At 33.9% G+C, this 17,679-nt stretch overlaps 1 protein-coding gene across 1 annotated transcript in view; it reads left to right on the top strand.

Moving 5' to 3' along the window:
* ATRNL1 (attractin like 1) overlaps positions 1-17,679 on the top strand; it is a 766,939-nt gene that overhangs the window by 271,767 nt on the left and 477,493 nt on the right. Inside the window, exons 22-24 of the mRNA XM_061162736.1 lie at positions 1,126-1,220; positions 7,215-7,293; positions 9,183-9,340. Coding sequence (XP_061018719.1) covers positions 1,126-1,220; positions 7,215-7,293; positions 9,183-9,340 — 332 coding nt within the window. The remainder of the gene's footprint in view (positions 1-1,125; positions 1,221-7,214; positions 7,294-9,182; positions 9,341-17,679) is intronic.

A 17,679-nucleotide genomic window follows, 5' to 3' on the forward strand; every position in this document is an offset into this window, starting at 1 on the left:
AGGTAGTGTCTCTGTTTTTTAATATGCTGTCTAGCATATTTTGATTTCATGGCTGCAATCACCATCTGCAGTGATTTTGGAGCCCCCCAAAAGAAAGTCAGCCACTGTTTCCACTGTTTCCCATTCTATTTGCCATGAAGTGATGGGACCAGATGCCATGATCTTAGTTTTCTGAATGTTGAGCTTTAAGCCAATTTTTCCACTCTCCTCTTTCACCTTCATCAAGAGCCTTTGTAATTCCTCTTCACTTTCTGCCATAAGGGTGGTGTCATCTGCGTATCTGAGGTTACTGATATTTCTCCCAGCAACCTTGATTCCAGCTTGTGCTTCTTCCAGCCCAGCGTTTCTCATGATGTACTCTGCATTTAAGTTAAATAAGTAGGGTAACAATATACAGCCTTGACGTATTCCTTTTCCTGTTTGGAACCAGTCTGTTGTTCCATGTCCACTGTTGCTTCCTGACCTGCATACAGGTTTCTCAAGAGGCAGGTCAGGTGGTCTGGTATTCCCATCTCTTTCAGAATTTTCCACAGTTTATTGTGATCCACACAGTCAAAGGCTTTGGCATAGTCAATAAAGCAAAAATAGATGTTTTTCTGGAACTGTCTTGCTTTTTCAATGTTCCAGTGAATGTTGGCAATTTGATTTCTGGTTCCTCTGCCTTTCCTAAACCAGAATTACTTAGCTATTAAAATTCATGTTTTCAAAGCATTTTGAATTTATAAAACTAGAACATCAAAGTGTCTCCCTGTTATTTTTCTATTTATACAATTTTAACTTGAATGTAATGCACCAAAATATTACCTCTAATTTTGTCTGATTGTAAGATTTTGGATGACTTTATTTTATTCTCTTTTGTAGTTTTCCAGAAAAAACTGTAGTTTGTAGAAATTTTATAATGGTAACGGAAGTAATAAATAGAATTTTGAAGTGTTAAATGCTTTTATATGTGCATTTTGCTTTTTGTTGCTTGATAACAATGATTTATATTTTGCCAGTCTTGAATACACCACTAGTGATTTAATGACAATAATTTTCAATGCAGATATTCAATGTTTTCACCTAACTTGTTTTTCAAGCAAGTTTTAAAAGTACCTATCGGGATTGTATTTTGTTCCCCTACAGACAGCCTTTTGATTGATTATCAGTTTACATTCAGCTTATTACAGGAAGATGATCGCCACCATACTGCCATAAACTTCATAGCAAACCCAGAACAGGTGAGAAGATCATTTAACTTTTATAGTGTAGTTTTATCAATGGATGCAATGTTTTCTATGTTTCATTGTAATTGTGTCTCTTCTCAGAATTATCACACTGTAGGACTTTTGTAGAAAAACAAATCCTATTAGGTTTTTCTTTTCATAAAACCTAAGCATCTTTGTAGTCAGAGAATTTTTTACCTTGATATTTCAGATTTTGCAAATAGTCCTACAGTGTATACATTATTTCTGTTATTTTTTTCAGGCTTACAGCAGTGTTTCTGTTTTTAATTATGTTTTCACACTGGTAGTAGTCGTCTTTGAAAATAAAACCTATTAGTTCATAACACAAGCCATATTATATATATTTTCTTTTTTTAATATACTGTTACATAATAGTAGGTTTTCATTGTCTTTTTTTTTATAAACCCTTTGGTTTATGAGTTATGTGAATGCTAGGTTTTAAAAAACATTTTTACTGAGATATAATTGACATCTTACAGTATAAGTTAAAAGTGTATAATATGCTAATTTAATATATGTATATATTGCAATATGATTACAACCATAGCATGATCTACCACTGCAATCATGTCACCTAATTGTAATTTTTGGGAGTTAATGATAATTAAAGTCCCTTAGAACTTTGAAATTTATGATACAGTATTGTTATACATGTTCATTGAGTCAGTGATGCTATACAACCAGCTCATCCTCATGTCCTCATGGACATGAACTTGAACAAACTCCGTGAGTTAGTGGAGGATAGACAAACCTGGCATGCTGCAGTCCGTGGGGTTCCAAAGAGTAGGTGACAACTTAGCGACTGAACAACGACAGCAACAACATAATCACTATGTAGAGCATTAGATCTTTAGGTCTTACCAGGTGGCGCTAGTTGTCAAGAACCCGCCTGTCAATGCAGGAGACATAAAGAGAAGCAGGTTGGATCTCTTGGTCAGGAAGATCCCCTGGAGAAGGAAATGGCGATCCACTCCAGTATTCTTGCCTGGAAAATCCCTAGGACAGAGGAGCCTGGTGGGCTCCAGTCCATAGCATTGCAGAGTCAGACACAACTGAAGCAACTCAGCATACACTGTTTGCAAGCTTGTATCTCTTAACACTTTCTTCTGGGGGAGAAGTCTCAAGAGTTGTGCCCCTTCTACCAGTCTCTCTGAGTCATGTTGGCTGTAGTCAGCCACACACTTTTTGTTTGTTTAACTGATGTCAGATGTCCACACTATGCTTGATTTTTTAGTGCTTTCTGTCTAGTCAAGACAGGAACAGGTCATTTGGGCAGTAACATTAAATAAAGATCAAGTACATTGGATGCATGTTATACTTTCTTTCCCTTAAGGAAGCAGTCATTGGCCACGTTGGTCTTTCTGATATTGAGCTGTGCTGTCTTGGGTGAGCTGCTGACCTTGGTAGAGTGAAATTGTTCTTTTTATGCATTATATTGTAGCTAGTCTCAGTTTTGCATTTAATTTTTGTACTGCAACTTCTTAACTGGATTTTGGTCTGCTCAAAGCAGTAATTTGGTCCATAGATCATTGTTAAATTGGTGTTTTTGTCAGGGATAAGGGCTAGGACTTCCTATTACACTGTTTTGCTGATGTCCCTCTTTCTGTAGTGCTTCATTCTAACTATACATTAATTCAGCTTATTAAGCCCATGTCATGTTTTTTTAATAGTTTTTCAAATAGGTGAAAACCTCAAAATGTATTCTGACATTTGCAAACTTCTTTCCTCTAAATTGTTTTACTGAACTTGCCAGCTAATAGTGTAATTTCTTAAATTTTCATTTTTCAGTAAATTAGATCTCTCTTTCCCCAAAATAGAGAAGTTCATTTTATGTTACTCCTTAGTCCTTAGGTTTTAAGGAATGCCTACATTTTGGGGATTATATTTAATGTTTTGACTTTTCCTGGAGAAGGAAATGGCAACACAGTCCAGTATAACATCAAGTTGCATTTTATAGTTATTTTTTCACACTATGTATTTTTAAAAACAAAATATTTTATTATTAAAAAAAAACTTTGTAGAAAGTTTTGATTTTTAAATAAAGATTTTAGAAGATATTTTCTTTACATGATAATGCTCTCTTCACTGATGGTGTGTATTTTTATGAAGACATTAATAATATGTCAGAAACTACAGTTTTAGTATAAGAGTGTTTTAATAAATGCATTGTAAACACTGTTTACAATGTTGTAGTAAAGCATACATGAAGTAATATTTATATATTAACCATTTTTAAGTGTATGGTTTCATGGCATTTAAGTAAATTTACAATGCTATACAACCATCACCACAGTCCATTATCAAGATGTTTCATCAGTCCAAGTAGGATCTCTGTTTCTATTAAGCAATAACTCTCTATTCCTCCTCTACTTCCATCATTGGGAAGCCTTTATTCTACTTTCTGTCTCTGTATTCCAGGTACCTCATGTGTGTAATCATGTAACATTTTTACATCTATTTCTGATTTATTTCACTTAGCTTAATGTTTCAGTGTTTCGAATGTTCATCCATGTTGTCACATGAATCAGAATTTTATTCATAAATAGTAATTCCAAACTTGTGGAGTTCATTGAGGACATAAGAAATTTAATATAAGTGGGATGTCTGGCTCACAATGTAGGTGTGAACAGTACTTCTCTCCAATATTATCCATGGTGTCATACAAATAAGCTCAGATTAGCCATAATTCTAGTTTGTTTCTCTCTTGACTATCCTCTCCTCTTTCAATTCCCAGAAATCCTTAAGTTCTTACATTATCACAGCTTTCAGTTTTAATTTTTGCTGTTTTGTTCAGTTGAAACCAAGAGCCCAGACACATGTTTTGGGAAACTGATGGACACTAAACTATCATATCTTAGTACCACTAAGAATGCTTGTAACATCATTATAAGTAATTCATAACTACATATATATCTATACATACAATTTATAATTAAAGAAAAATGCAACTTACAACAATTTCTGAAATTAACATGTATTGTTAGTCTGGGCCTCTTCTACAAAGAAGAAGTACTTTCATTTTTATGCATTTATTACATTTTGAAAACAAATTTAATTCTAACCTACTATACATCATCTCAACCAGTGCTTTTATGTTAACAATTTCTGGAGTAGTTTCTTGTATAATATGATCTTGCTGAACTTAACCATGTCTAACAATAATGTTCTAAATGACTAATTTTGTCAGTTACTGTGGTAGTCACAGTATTACTTCTTGGAGTCCAGCATATTTTCCTTGACCTTAAATATATTTTATAAGACTTTAGTTATAGTGCCATATATTTCATTAATGCCTGAACTTGAGAGGATGAAGTAAAATTTCAAGGAAAGTTTTATAGTTTTCTGTATCAGTTGGAAATTGTGTATGACCTTTTTTAGTAGTAATAGCAGTTATTCTCAAATTTCCCTGATGCAAAATAAGGCACACACAATTATTAAAATGCAACGTCATGATAAAAATAATGATTTAAGCTTTCTTAGGGGTGCACTGTTTCTACCATGTTTTGTTTTCATAGAAAACAACTCTTTTTTTTTTTTAACTATTGCATTAATAATAAAGAAAGTCAACCTTTCTCAGAGGTCAACAGTCATGCCTTCTTTCTGAGTCCTTTAGTAAAAGGGAAGATGAAAAAGGAGAAGGAAAAGAAGAAATCCTGTGTCCCCAGACCTAATAATATCAACAACACGACCATTATCAGCATGATGGCCTGAAACCATGAAAGTTTTTTGAGAAATTATCTTGTTCAATTTTCCCAAAAATGTCTTTAGGGAAGTCATGATATGCCCATTTTAGAGATTGTTGTTGTTTAGTTGCCAAGTTGTGTCCAATATTTTTGTGACCCCATGCACTGGGGCCTGCCAGACTCCTCTGTTTATGGGATTTCCCAGGCAGGAATACTGAAGGGGATTGCCATTTTCTTCTCCAGGGGATCTTCTCGACCCAGGGATCGAACCTCCATCCCCTGCATTGGCAGTCAGATTCTTTACCGCTGAGCTACCAGAGAAGCCCATTTTAGAGATAAGAAAGCTGATTTTCAGAAAGTATAAGGGTAGCTCTCTCTAAATCAATACACATGTACATTAAAGGTCTAAGATTTGAACCCAAGATCATCCGATTCAACAATGAATACTCTGCAGATTCACTTCATTGCCTCATGAACATGATTTAATTAATATGAAGCAGTGATTGGTTTTCGGGTCTGGTTAGTTCATTATTGATGGAGTAAATCAGTATTTGTTACCAGAGAAATTTCTTCTTTTCACATCTGTGTTCTCCTTAATGCAGCATTATAGTATGATGAAATAGATGTTACTACCACACCTGAGTAATGCAGTCTGTTGGACAGACTGTTTGCATGCTGACAAAAGCTTTTTGCATTTATTACTTGAGTCATTAATATTGGCATTATTTTTGAATCAGCGTCATCTGTTTTCGTATCTTTAAAAAGTGGAAGGGTCTTAAGAAGGTTGAAAGTTTTGTGGTACATATGAGAGAATATTTTAATAGCTTACCAATAGAACTCAGTAAGTTAACTTCCTTCTTACATTTGTGGCCAGTAACAAATATGACTCTGGTGGATAATATAGTGCCCTTCTGAAATACTGTATATTTTTAAACTCCAAGCCTTGTTTTTCTTTGATCACTTCAAATTCTCCTATGTTATCTCTTTAGTAGTAATGAGCACTACCCTGAAAAATCTATGTGGCAAAATTGTTCAGCTTTACTACCACACATTTTATTTTGTATACTCTTTCAAGATGACCATTCTTGTTGAGTTTATATTTGCTTCCTGGAAACTTTGAAAAGAGTATCTTTCAATGATTATGGAGCATTGTTAGTAGTTCTTAATAGAGGCCCATCTGTCCCCGTCTCTATGGCAATCATTTAGAGTAGTTTTTATTTGAAGTTAAATAGTTGGGTCTTAGTGTATCATTTACATGAAATGACTGTCACACATCACCCAGCAGCCTTTGCCTTTTATCATTCTGCTTCTTTTTTCTCCCATAGCAGGGAAGAACCATGTTCTTCTGTCCGTTTCTTCCTAACACTATTTCTATCAGATGGGAAACTTAATTGCTTATAGACTTACTTTCTCTAAGAGCCACTCAGAAAATTGGCAATACGTTTTCTATTGGCTTTCTTATTCTGTCTTATTTAGAAAAAGTTGTAATATCAAGGAATTAATTTTAATTATTTTAGTAGCCAGGTATTACTTAGCAACACAGCTTTTTCTAAGAGTCTTTGTATATTTAAAACACAGCAAAGCACACTCAATATCTGCAGCTAAAGCTATTCAGTATGACTATCTTTCTATGCCTTTCTGCAAGTGTTGATAGTTATAATCATACGTAATTTTTGTTCCTCATCTCTTGGAGTAGGATAATAGCAAATAACATTTAAAGAAATCTCTTGGGCATTTGCCTCTGTGCAATTAAATTAATGAAAAGATGCAGGTTGATCAATATCAAATTCTTCAGTGTTCCTCTCTACACATGTTTATATGACTTGATCCTTCTTTTTCCCCAAGTAGGTTTATAACTTTTACCTCTAAGTTTTACGTTTCAAGTAATTTTTTAACCGAAAAATGTGTATATACTAATACCATATGCAGCTAACAAGAAATCTTTCAACAAAACAATCATCCATTGCTGTGAAATAACTTTGGACTAACCAAACCCATATCATTTAAATATTAACTACAGGTAAGCCAAGAAAATCAAAATACAAGTATTGAATTATAGCAGCCTCTGGCTACATGTAGAAGACCAAGTTATAGTAGGAAAGATAAATGGGAACTTTAAATATACCTTTGAATTTATTAGCTTTTTTTTTTTCATTAAAAACGTGTAATTGGTGTCTACAGTTTCTCACTTAACTAATGACTTAATGTTCACAGTTAGAGAAACAGCATTGGCATAATTGAAACATTAAAGATAACATCTAGTATTATTCTGGTTTTTTAATCTTCATATTTTCTTTCTTGGTAGTCAAACAAAAATTTGGATATTTCAATTAATGCATCAAACAACTTTAATCTCAACATTACATGGTCGGTTGGTTCAACAGGTAAGAGAACTTTGTGGTCATGTGTCTTTTACTTCTGTTCTTATGTGTAAGGTTTCTGATAAGACCTTTCTACTGTTAATTTAAATAATTGAAATAAAAATATTCTATGCCAGAATATTTGTGCTGTTTTAGGTAAAAATATTAAGTAGCATTATTAATAAAGTGTCATTATTCTGTTAACTTTCTCCCTAATTCAGTTAATATTAGATAACAGATATTTTACACTACTTATTTTTTCATATGGCAGTGTTATGAATTCCTGTGATTTTAATTAAGACAGATTACTTTGTTAATGACTAAAGAGACTGAGATTTCAATTATTTGACTCATCATTGAAGCTATAAATTTAATAACTTTAATATTGATATAAAACAACAAATTAAAAAAAACAACAACAAATTATTTCTGTGTATGCTGGTAAATTACCAACTTACCTATTACCTTTAAGCTTGGATTTGTACCCCCTATCATTGTTGGATTTGGTTCTGAGAGAGGGTTAAAAAACCCTACACTTAGTATCTCTTCCATAATAAGGTTTATAAATTGAAATTGCTCACTTTTAAGAAATACAAAAAGTACAAATCTGTATGTTGGATTATGAAAAAGTATGCTTGCTGTTTTAAAGAAAGGATATACTGTTGCATAAAAGTACTGGAAACTTTTAAAGAAAATATAGGAATCCTTAGAAATCCATATTTGATTTCTTAAAATTAAATCATGTGCTATTTTAATAAGTATGAATAGAATTATAGAAACATAATTCAGATGAGAAGGGGTCTTTGCAATTCCAGTTTTTATTTTACATATATAAGAATTAAAAACTTTAGATACATATGTACATATTTTGTTACAATAGTGTAAACATATACTGAAATCTTGACATTGTAAGTTTCATTAACTACGAGTTCATGATAACTTGTACTGTTAATGTGAAATTCTGCATAACAAATTGACCCTACAAGAGTTTTAAAATTTGGCAACAAAAATATATAAAACCTCAGTAATCACTTTAGAACAGTGCCTTCAATATGCAAGAGATTACTTGTAATTTTCAGATTCTCAAAACCAAATCTTCAATATTTTGATTTATTAGTTTGGAAGATGTCACCAGGAAACCTGCATTTTAAAAAAGCATTCATGGTAATTTTGGAACAGATGATCGGTTAGAAAATAATTCAGTTGCTCAGTATCCTAACTGTTCTTATCTTTAAGGCAAAGGGCTTTCTTCCATTTGGTTTATTTCACTAAATATTTATTGAGTAACCAATATGTGTTTAACTAATTGAATTTTTAGCTCATGTTTTAAATTATATCTTCCTCCCACTTTACTCAAAATAGTGATGGTTCAATACGTGGTAAACAAAAAAAAATTGATTTCTTTTCTGTTTTTTAATTGGATTGAGAAATATTTTGTTTTGAAAGGCTCTGTGGAGAAATAAGTAGCAAAACATCAGTTCCTGAAGCTATGTATTACTTGAGTTCCAAAGAGGACTTTACTGTTCAGTAGCTATAAACTTGAGGCAAATGTCTTAATCTTTCTGAGGCTCAGCTTCCAATTTGAAAAACAGAGATGGAATACCTATGGGATAAAGTTTTTATTAGAATAGGATATAAAGTCTCTAAGTCAGTGCCTAGTATGTAGCACTTAAAATAATTGGTATTATTTTAAAAAATAGTTTTTATACTAAATCTGTTTCCATTATATTTATGACAAATCTTATTTCTTCCTTGTCATTCTACATTATAAACATGAGTTTATTTGCATAGTTATGTCCTTATAAGTACAGTTAGAAAAATTAAGTAAATATCATATATATGTAAATGTTACTTTAATAAAGATATGCTTCCTTAATATGAATTATTTAAATTTGTTATTATTTACATTTTAGCTGGAACAATATCTGGAGAGGAGACTCCTATAGTTTCCAAGACTAATATAAAAGAATACAGAGATAGTTTTTCCTACGAAAAATTTAACTTTAGAAGCAATCCAAACATTACATTCTATGTATACGTCAGCAACTTTTCATGGCCTATTAAAATACAGGTAAGTGTTAATAGTATTTAATGACCACTGAATATTTTCATATGAAAAAGAATGCTGTTTTTGTTCAAAGAGGTGATAAAGGTTTCTATATTTTGCACAATGTGACGCATGTATTGATCCTTCATAGAAAGGATACAGTGGGTGCCTGTGATGATTAATGTCTTCGTAAAAAATGTTTGAACAAATAATACTGAATATGTACTAATAAGTATGTACTAATTTTTCAGTGTGATTATATTATTAAAAAATGTATCAGAACTTGAAATAACTATGACATTTATATTTCCGACTGATTTCATTCTTTGAGGGTTAAATAGATATTATTTTCTTACAATTCCTTTTGAAATCATTGACTTTTTTTAGCAATCTTTATTATATAATTGAACATAATTCAAATCATCGTGAAAAATTTAGAACTAGCAGTACCTTACAGTTAATTCTTTAAGGCTCACTACTTCTCACTACTGATTTCTTTGTATGCTCTGTATATGTTGTATATTTTATTTCTATTGTGTTTAGTGATAGACTGCTAAAGGCTTCTGATTTATTGCTAGGGACATTTAGGATATTCTTACTATCTTAAAATAGTCCAGGTGTGTATTCTTAACTTATTCTTTTATGAAGGAAATATCTATGTGTTAAAATGTTTAGGTTTATTTATTCATTCTTTTATGATTATTTGATTAGATTGAGTTCACATTAGTTTATTAAATAGCTCATGTGTGCCAAACCCTATGTTGAGCCGTTATGTTTTGTGATCTTTAAAAAAATTACCGATAATTTATTCTTTTTTATTAATAAATGACCATTTTTGATTTGTGACTAGAAAATTTTGCATGCTTTATCAGTTTATGTGTGATTTGTGGGAAGACAGTGACTTTTAAAAATTGTATATTTGCTTGAAAAATTTTGATTTGTAAGGTTGATTTCATGTCTAAATTAAGGAAATTACTTACTTGTTCAAGAAATATTAGTATAAATTACTACTCAGTAAGTAGTAATGATAATTAATTTGATAAATTTACTTCTTTATTGTGATTGAATTAGATGTTAATATAGTAAAAATATGTCAGAAGTGTTTTCTTATAGGTTTTTAGAATTTTGACCTTTAGGATGCTAGAGGCATCTTTTTATTTTTTATGATTTATATAGAAATATTAATCAGATTTCATTTGTTTTATTCAGATTATGACTGAAGGTGACAAAAGTCTCATCCATGAGCTTATTAAATAGTAATTAAAATTGAAAGAATTGCTATATTTCTGATTGTTTCCTGCCCTTTATTTCATGGCTATCTAATTATATTTTATTTTTAAGCAAATTACACACTTTAGAATGTTCATGAATATTTAATGATTAGATATTAACTTTTGAAATTGGATTTTCCTTTGAGATCATACTAGTAGTGTGTTCTAGAAGCCAATCTAGAATTTCTATAATGAAATTAAAATATCCCACTTTCCCAAAGTAATAAAATGTTGAAAATAACTATGATGGTCAAGATAGGTACATCCTAATTCCTGCTCTTTGAGTAAAATCATTATATCAATCCTGTGGAATATGTTATGTTACTATTAAGGCTTACGAGTATGTGTGTTTGTTTATACAACTATAATAAGCTTTCTGTTTTTAAGTGTAAAATAGTAAAATTATTTTAATTGAGATCTGTTTGCTAATAGAATTGAGTACATTGATTTATTTTTGAATGACCAGCCAGTCTTGGTAATGAAGGGTAAACTCCACTTAGTCATTTTGTATTACAACTTTAATATATTGCTGGATTCAACTTATTGAAATTTTACAAATTTTTATGCCTATGTTTTTGGGGCAAATCAGTCTGTGGGTTTCTATTCATGCAGTCTTACTAACTTTGTAGGATGGTACTACTGGCCTTACAAAATAAATTGGGACGTGTTCTTTTTTATATCACAGTTCTTTTGAGTACTTTCAGTTATAATGTTTCTATGTGTATTTAAACAGATTTAACAGATCACAATTTTAAAAGTATTACATGAATAAGGAGACATTTTAATTGATATGTAAGAAAGTAGAAAAGTACTTCATCTGGTTTGATCCAATTTGGATCTAATTTTGCTATTAATGAGAAGAATCTTAGTAGCGTGATGATAGAATTTCGTATATTTCTGAAAAATTAAGAAAATAAAGAGAATTGATAATGATTGTTATTTCTTCAGTATCTTCTGTATTTAATCAGTCAAAGGCTAATAAAAAGTAGTGCTTCCTATGGTAATGGCAGATTGTACACTTATATAAGTTTTTGGCTATACTATCCAGCAAATGTTTCTTAAGTTTCAGTCACAAACAGGATATTTTGCTAGGGAATGAAATAGTACTGAAAGTATTCTCCACTGTCAAGTAGCTTGAAAAATCTTAATCATCATTGTCTCAGTTATAGGTAAAGAAATTCAACTTTAAATTAGCTTTGAAGTAACACAAGATGTTATAGACTTAAAAAGCAAGGCATCCAATGGAGTTGTCTTTGGGAAACTCAAGAACTCAGTGTCTCCTTCTATGACCATCTTAAATTAAAGATGCTTCCCTTGACATTCTTTATACCATGTTATATAACTAATTATTGAATTGGTTTATTCCCTTTCAGTCTCTAGGTTCTATTTTACAAAGTATATAGACTGAATTCTATTCTAGTTGGATTTATAGAATTCTGATTTAGCTATCTCAGACAGAAACGGGGAAAGACTTTCTCCTATATTGATATGAAGTTTCAGGGACATTATTTTAGTTTTGTTTATGTTATGAAATATTTTCTGAGCTATCCACTTTGGTTAACATCAGTGTGAATGTTATTTGTGAGTTGAGGTGTCTAAATTGTATATCCTACCTTTGTTATTGTTACAGAGGTGGTTTTGAAGCAGGAAATCTTCTTGAAGAGAGTTATATTGAAGCAAAATACTTAAGGAAAAATAGGAATTCAGGACCTGATGCATGGCAAGGAATTCTAGGCAAGAAAGATAGATTTTCAAAGTTTAACTAAAGAATTTTCATTGAAGAGCAAATAACTTTTTTTTTTTTTTGTTACCGAAAAACAGCTTGTAGGATAGAAAAGTGTTGACATAGGATGATTGGTCTGGTCAAAGAGGTACATTTTCCAACAAAATCTGAAGGATTTTACTGATATTAGTTTGGAGTCAAAAGAAATACAACAGGGAGAACATAAAGCAGGAGTTAAAGCGATCTCAGGTATAAGCAATGAAACCTGAGAGCAAAGAAAAGTAACAGAAAAGGTAAACTTAAATGAAAATTGGATTAAAAAATAGCTCATGGAGTTTAAAATATGTGTAGAAAAACAAATAGATGGTGAAAGTAATGTGAAGAGTGAGGGAGTAAATAACCCTAAAGTAGTCTAAGGTGTCAGCATATCAATGACATAGCAAATGTAACAAATCTTAAGCCTCTTATTGTTATGACTTCTAGGGTAAATCTAAAGAAGAATAAAGGAAAGAATGAAATGACAAGTTGATTGAGAAGAGTTGATGAATAGAAATGTTTTATGAGCTCACAGGAATGTGTGAAAAGAGAAAAAAGGTACATAACAAAGGGTCCAAATAAAAATTAAATAGTAAAATGATAAATACAAGCCTAGCTATATCAGTAACTATATTAAACGTCAGTAGACTAAATACACCAGGTAGAAGCCTAAATGTGTCATACAGGGTTGAAAAAATACTGACGATTTTTAAAGGAGACACACTTTAGATATAATGATTCAAAATGATTGGAAGTAAAATTATACCAAAATTATGGTAGACTAAAAGAAAACTGAATCATACAAAGTACACTTTAAAGCAAAGATTCATTGCTAGGGTATGTTTCACCAAGATGAAGAGGTAACAGACCCACTGGAAAGATGGCACAATCCTGAATCTGTATGTGCCTAAAATGTAGCTTCAGAATGTATGAAATTAATGAAAACAGATTGCTATTTAACAGTCCAGTGAAGTAGTACTTAATTGTTGTTGTTTAGTCTCTATGTCATGTTTCACTCTTTGCGACCGCATGGATTGTAGCTGGCCAGGCTCCTCTGTCCATGGAATTTTTCAGGCAAGAACACTGGAGCGGTGCTGGGGCCGAGCGCGGGCATGATGGTGGGCGTGCCGGTGCCCAACGGATTCATGGGCAGCGCGCAGACTGCTGTGATGCCGCTCGCGCAGGGCGTGGTCGGGCCCCCAGGGATGGTCCCGCACATGGGCGCAGCCCAGGGGAAATTTGGCCTGCAGCCAGCTCTGCAGAGCCCATGGAACCTCCCGCAGGTGAACCAGCAGATGGCTGGCCTGAGCCTGGGTGGCGTGGCGTCGGCAGCGGGCTTCGGGCCACCGCCCAGCACTTCGGCGGGGGCCGCGGGGTGGTCCGGGAGCTCATCAGGGCAGACGCTCAGCACGCAGCTGTGGAAGTGAGCCCCCACCAGCCTTCCCGCTCAGACGCACCTGCCTCCCCTGTCCGTTCATGTACATACCTGTTTTTTCTTTTCCCCCCTTGGTTCATATGAAGATCTGATTGACCGTGTTGGTCTGTGCTGACTGAATGTGCTGTGGTGAAAAGCAGGTTGAGAAACCGTCCCTGTCGAGGGCAGCTTTGCTCACAGTTCCCAGGATTTCGCAGACACAGTCTCTGGGAAGCTGCTCAGTCAACGTGCATAATCAGTTTCCCTCTCGATGAAATTATAGCTCTCATGTTTGCATGTAAGGGAAGTAGTTATCATGTTAGTAATACCTCTAACAGTATGAGCCCCACCCCCAGATTAGCCAGTAATCCTGTAGGAAGGTACTGTATGATCAAATGTTTAATCATATAAATAGAATGTCCATGTATCTCCGAGCACTGTTTTCTAGTGTACCCAGACTCTTTTATGTCACATTCACCTCACTGTGCTGTTGTTATGATGTGCTTAACAGGGAACGTGGTTAGTGAAAGGAAGATAAACCTGGATGTTACGACACAACTTAGTTGAATACGTGTTTGAAGAAGTCAGATTTTACCTGCCTTCCTTGGAATTGGGATCTTTTCCTATGTATACATAGTGCTAGCAAGAGACCTTCCTCCACGCTAGATGCAAACAGGGTAACTAAACAAGCCACTCAGTCCTTGAAGGTGTATCCAGGTTTATGACAGTGATTGTGTTTACATTTTATGGTGCCTAGTACTGACAAATGTCATATCCCTGTATTAAACAGATGAATCCATTAAAAAAAAAAAAAAAAAGAATACTGGAGCGGGTCGCCATTTCCTCTTCCAGGGGATCTTCCCGACTCAGGAGTTGAACCCGCGTCTCCTGCATTGGCAGGAGGATTCTTTATGAACTGATGAGAAAATTTTAAAGTGGTTGTTTGGATTGGAATATTGTAGTATTATTTTTAATATTCTCTTTTAAAGGATAATTTTAAGCAGAAATTGATGACATCTTTGCCACTTACTGGAGCACAAATTCCTTTAGATATACATATTTATAGTTAAAAAGAGCAGAAAACAGACTATAAGTGCGATTAGAAATCAATTCTAAAATTCCAGAAAATTGTCACCTTTCTCGATCGCTGTAATGATAAGCTGCTACGATTTATGTGTATTATGTCATGTATTTTGAAAATCAGACAGCTAGTATGTAGCAAACAGCTTTAAGCCATACCAGTCAGTTTGTCAGTAATAATGTCCTAGTTACCATGCCAGTGGATCCTGCTTAGTCCTTATGCTATTCAGGTCTCTGTGGCGTTTCTCACTGATTTCTTTTTTTTCATTCTGAACTACTTTTTTCTCTGATTTCTGTTAAATCTGTCCATCCCCCATTTGTGATCTCAGTTAAGTTATTCCTTTGCCTCAACTTCAGTTACCTCATCTATACAATAAAGACAGTAGTGCCTACATCATAAGGTTATCATGATAATTAAATGACATAATTTTGTAAAATAGAACCCTACCTGTACTATAGTAAATAATTGCAGTAAGCAGTAGATAGGTGGTCATCATTTTCTCCCTCCTCAGCACCACCATCATCATTGGTATGTAAGAGTGTTTTTAATCTTCTTATCATATATCTCACCTATTTAAATTCTTCTACAATTTCTCATACCATTTAAGATAAATGGTATTTATTTTACTTGTCTATAGTAGGTTGATATCTTACAACAAAAAGTAGTACAACAATTATGCCTGCTTATATAACAGTTGAAAATGAAATCGTTTATTTTAAATAATTTAGTTTAATTCACTTTTTTTTAGCTTCTTAAGGTTAGAGTTTAGATCACTGATTTTTGAATTTTCTTCTTTTATATGCCTCTGATGCTATAAATTAATCTCAATGCATTGCTTTAGGCACATTCCACAAATTTTGAAAAGTTTTATCTTCATTTTCATTCACCCCCAAATATTTCTTAATTTCCCTTATGATATACTCTTTGACTCCTGAGTCATTTAAAGTTGTCTTAATTCTCAAATACTTCTGTTTTTTCCAGGTGTGTTCCTCTTATTATTTCCTAATTTAATTTTCTCTGTGGCCAGAGAAAACTATGTATGATTTTAATATTTTATATTTATTGGCTTTGAGTTTTGCTTGTTTACCTTTTGCCCAGAATATGGTTGCTTTTGCTGAAAATCCATATCTATTTAGAGAAACAAGTGCATTTTGCAATTTTTTTTTATTCTTTGTGTGTGTGTGTGTAATAAAGTTTTATTAAAGTATAAAGGAGATAGAGAAAGCTTCTGACATAGACATCAGAAGGAGGCAGAAAGAGTACCCCCTTGCTAGTGTTAGCAATGGAGTTATACTCTCTAATGAATCCAAAGAATATCTGGAGGTTGTAAAGACCTCACCAGACCTACTCCCATAATTTACATTTTAAGGTAACAGGATTAGCCAGAAGGTTTAATCCAGAGACTGTCCTCAGGCAGGATACATTATTGTTATATAATCCTAAGGAATGTAGAGGAAAAAAAAAGTTTGTCCTTTCTTCCTCCTTGAGAATTCCAGAACCCTCTCTCCTTGGGGACCCCTAGACTTCTTATCAACCTTCCTAGGAAATGACTCTCTCATTCCCCCCCTTTTCTTTTAGGAGAATTATGTTGCCAAGGGAAAGGGGTGTCATTTTCATTCCATAACTACTTCCTGCTGTTTAGGGGTGTGGTCTCTAATTTGTTGAGGCAACATATTCTCCTAACCCTCATATTGAGGGTCTCTGATCCAAGGGCCCCAAGTAATAGTTGGAGGAGGCTGTGGCACTCGTAGGAGCTTGGACAACCATTTGTAAGTTAAAAGTTTTCAGACGGTTAGAAAACCCCATTATACAGTGATAGACGTTAGGCAAAATAGTCATTAAACCAAGTTAAAATCAAAATGAAAAGTCACATTATGTCCATAGTTACATCAGTCCATCTTAAGGTTGTTAGATGTCATCAGTTTAAGAAGAAGCATCACATGCAATTGTTGTTGAAGGTATTTGCAGACGTGGAGAAAGTCTTTTCCTTGAAGTGGAGATGTTCACCACGGGAAGCCTTTCACTGATGGCTAGGGGAGCACTCCACAGGCCCAGCAGTTAGACTGATTGTGGAATGCAGAGTAGGAGTGAGCCCAGGACAGGAAGGCATTGTCTTGAGGCTCTAATGGCAGACTCAGGGTTTCTGGAGTCAGCAGAAGTAAATATTTCCATGTCAGGATTGTCTAATGCGGTAGCCATTAGATCTTCCCGGGCTGCATAGTTTAAAGTTAGGAGTTGGGAACAATCGTGATCAGGTGCTAATAAAGCCGCTGCCCCAATTACTCTTCGGCAGTGGGGCCACCCACGTGAAATTACATCTAATTCTCTGCTTAGATAAGCAATAGGTTGCTGGTGAGGCCCTCAGGGTTGTGTCAAAACTCCCAAGGCCATACCTTTTCTTTCAGTGACAAACAAATTAAATTCTGACCCTGTGGGCAAGCTCAGAGCGGGAGCTTGCAGGAGGGCAGTCTGAAGAAACTTAAAAGCCTTCTGAGTATCTGGAGACCAAACCGGCTTGTCTGTTCAGGCCTGCTGAGTTTCAGCTATAAGTTTATATAAAGGTCGGGCAAGTTCCCCATAACCCGGAATCCAAATTGGACAGTAGCCTGTGATTCCCAAAAATCCTCTCAATTGTCTTAAAGTCATAGGTAGGGGATGATTTAGTATAGGGCCTATGACCCTAGTCCCTTCTGATATGATTAGGCCCAGATGTCTAACAGATTGTTGACAAAGCTGAGCCTTTTCTCTTGATGCCCTGTAACCGTAGCCTGCCAGAAAGTTTAAGAAATCTTCTGAGGCTCGTGAACAAGCTTCCTCTGTCTCAGCACAGAGCAAAAT

Source organism: Dama dama, chromosome 15 (assembly GCF_033118175.1).
Source record: "Dama dama isolate Ldn47 chromosome 15, ASM3311817v1, whole genome shotgun sequence".
In the NCBI taxonomy this organism is placed as follows: domain Eukaryota; kingdom Metazoa; phylum Chordata; class Mammalia; order Artiodactyla; family Cervidae; genus Dama; species Dama dama.